General features: G+C 33.4%; 1 protein-coding gene across 1 annotated transcript; it reads right to left on the bottom strand.

Annotated features, from left to right (window-relative positions):
* Positions 1–1,341: 1,341 nt before the first annotated feature.
* On the bottom strand, positions 1,342–1,948 carry LOC138338602 (uncharacterized). Its single transcript, XM_069289579.1, has 2 exons — positions 1,699–1,948; positions 1,342–1,613 (listed from the first exon to the last, which is right to left on the bottom strand). The coding sequence occupies exons 1-2, from the start codon at positions 1,946–1,948 to the stop codon at positions 1,342–1,344; spliced, it is 522 nt and encodes a 173-aa protein (XP_069145680.1).
* Between the last annotated feature and the right edge of the window lie 1,254 nt (positions 1,949–3,202).

Genomic DNA, 3,202 nt, shown 5'->3' on the forward strand with positions numbered 1-3,202 from the left:
ATTGCTAAACAATAATCATTAAATGATTGGGATAAAAACTCTGCAGCATTATCAAGACGAATGGACTTAATCTGATTATCAGGAAAGTGTGACCTTAACCTTATTATTTGTGCCAATAATTTTGCAAATGCCAAGTTACGAGATGACAATAGGCACACATGAGACCATCTAGAAGACGCATCTATTAGAACCATAAAATATCTAAATGACCCACTAGGTGGGTGAATAGGTCCACAAATATCCCCATGTATACGTTCCAAGAACGCAAGGGACTCAATCTTAACTTTCATTGGTGATGGTCTCACAATTAACTTGCCTTGATAACAAGCAGTAGAAGAAAATTCACCATTTAAAAGAACTTTTAGGTCTTTTAGTGGATGTCCATTCGAATTTTCTATAATTCGTCTCATCATTATTGACCCAGGATGTCCTAGACGATCATGCCAAAGTACAAATGTATTGGAATCAGTAAACTTCTTATTTACTATAAAATGTGCCTCAATTGCACTAATTTTTGTCCAATACAAGCCAGAAGATAAAGCATGGAACTTTTCTATAACACATGTCTGCCCAGAGACATACTTGGTGATATCAAGATATTCAAGATTTATTTCATCCATTGATTGGATATGATAACCATTTTCACGGATATCTTTAAAACTCAACAAGTTTCTCTTAGATTTTGGAGAAAACATAGCATTATTAATGATGAGTTTAGTTCCCTTGGGCAAAATTACAATGGCTCTTCCAAAGCCCTCAATCATATTAGTACTACCAAAAATTGTAGTAACATTTATTTTTCCCATACTTAAATGAGAAAAATATTTCTTATTTTTGAATATCGTAAGTGTTGTACCAGAATCAATCAAACAAATATCTTCATATTTCGATAATATGTTCTTAGAATTATCCATATCATCACATGAAATGACATGCACAAAATAAATAAATATTAAATATTAGTGTTGTCAATAGGGTACAATATATTCAAAGGAATAAATTAATGATTAAATATTAGAAATTGAGCGTTAATTTATTGTTTCCTCTAAGTCAAAAACGAGTTGTTTGGAAAATAAAATAAAATAATTATTTAATCCTAGTTAATAACAGACTGCATGTTTTTAACATTAGATCAAGTTAAAGACCTAATATAATACAAACACGTGATAAAGTTTAGTATTTGACTAACTCTATCATATTAGAATCATATGAATAAAACAATGAAAAATATAAAGAATTAAGGAACAAGCTAATGAACGACTAAACTAATTTAAAATACTAATATTCATGCAAACAACTATCATTACATGAAATTTATTAATAAATACTACAAAAAAAATATCACTCTTCCATGTTCACAGAACCATCACCAATTAAGTGATATATTTTTCCTTCAGGATGTGCGAAGAAATCTGCTATATCCAAGTTCGTGATGTCAACTTGATTTTCAGAGATAAAATTTGCCTCAGGATTTTTCTCTTTCTTCTTTAGTGATTCTTGATAAAGCTCAACCAAGTGTTTGGGAGTACGACAAACACGTGCATAATGACCTCTTCCACCACATCGAAAACAACCTTCCCTAGTTGCTTCACGTTTCTCATCCTTTCTTTTTTCTTTTTATTTGATGAATGATTAATGCCAAGATTAGAATTACGTTCTTGACCATAATCGCGACCACGATCACGTCCACGTCCCGACCACGTCCACGTCCACGATTAGGACCGCGACCTTTTCCACGCCTAGCATGGTGGGCGTACGCCTCATTCACTTCAGGAAGTGGTTCAGATCCAGTAGGTCGATTCCCATGATTTTTCAATAATAAATCATTATTTTGCTCGGCCACAAGAAAATGAGAAATTAGTTCAGAATACTTTTTGAAACCTTTCTCTTGATATTGTTGCTCCAAGAGCACATTCGAGGCATGGAAAGTGGAGAATGTCTTTTCCATCATATCAATCTCACTAACCGTTTCTCCTTAAAATTTCAATTGAGAAGTGATTCTGAACATGGCAGAATTATACTCATGTATAGACTTAAAGTCTTGTAGCCTTAGATGCATCCAATCATATCGTGCCTTTGGATGTATGACCATCTTCAAGTGGTCAAATCTTTCTTTTAGGTTTTTCCACAAAACAAGGGGATCCTTAACTGTCAGATATTCGATTTTCAGAATCTCGTCAAGATGATGACTCGTGCACAGTTTTGATTTGATGCCTTGTTTTCTTCTTTTATGGTGTCTCCAAGACCCATTGCATCAAGGTGGATTTCAGCATCCAACACCCATGAGAGGTAGTTCCTGCCCGAACTTTGGAGGGCAGTGAACTCTAGTTTTGTAAGATTGACCATTAAAATTAAAAACAAAAGAATAAATAATACCTTTATTAATTCTTCAAATCTAACCTTCACTTTTGAGAAATTAGAGTCTCGTGCTGATAACGTGTTATAAAACTATTAAATAAGAAGAAGAAGCTAGAGAGAAAAGAAGAGAAGACTTGTTATTTCTCTTGATGAATGAATTTACAATGAAGAGGAGCACTCTATTTGTAGGAGAAATCTAACTTGGTCCCCAAGTAGGAGGACTCTTTAATCATATCCTAAAAAGGACTCCACATGATAGACATTCACTATAATACAAATACTTTATAACATATTCATTTTTTTACACTATTAATTAAACACAGCTTTTAAATAACTATATAATTTTTTTTACACAAAAATTAATTAAACGTTGCTACATAAATTTTGACATGATTGTTGCACAAACATTAATTAATTAAACACCCTTAATTTCATTGATTTTCTCTATCCACACTTAATTTTTCTGTTGCCTCTGGATCTTAATAACCCATATTGTGTTATAATCTTCTCGAGGAGGTTTGGACAAACAACTTGGGACGTAGGATTAACGCATAATTCATCGTCACAAATTAAGCTACTTAATTTGAATTGTATACATAGGATAGATGGTGATCATAAAAAGAAATAAACGTTATGTTGGACGGGACCTAACTCAAAACATGTGGCATTGTCCAAGGCCAAGGACACAGAAATAAAGATAGACATGCATATATCTACAAGCTGAGGAGTCTTGTTATCCTTGATGAAGGTACTCGTCATAAGTGTAAGGTTCCCTGATCCTCTCTGCTCAAAGTCTTAGCTAGCTCGAGTAGTGAATGATGATAGATCCCTCTCCGCCCAATCT

The sequence above is a fragment of the Solanum lycopersicum genome, chromosome 9 (assembly GCF_036512215.1).
Source record: "Solanum lycopersicum chromosome 9, SLM_r2.1".
Lineage (NCBI taxonomy): Eukaryota > Viridiplantae > Streptophyta > Magnoliopsida > Solanales > Solanaceae > Solanum > Solanum lycopersicum.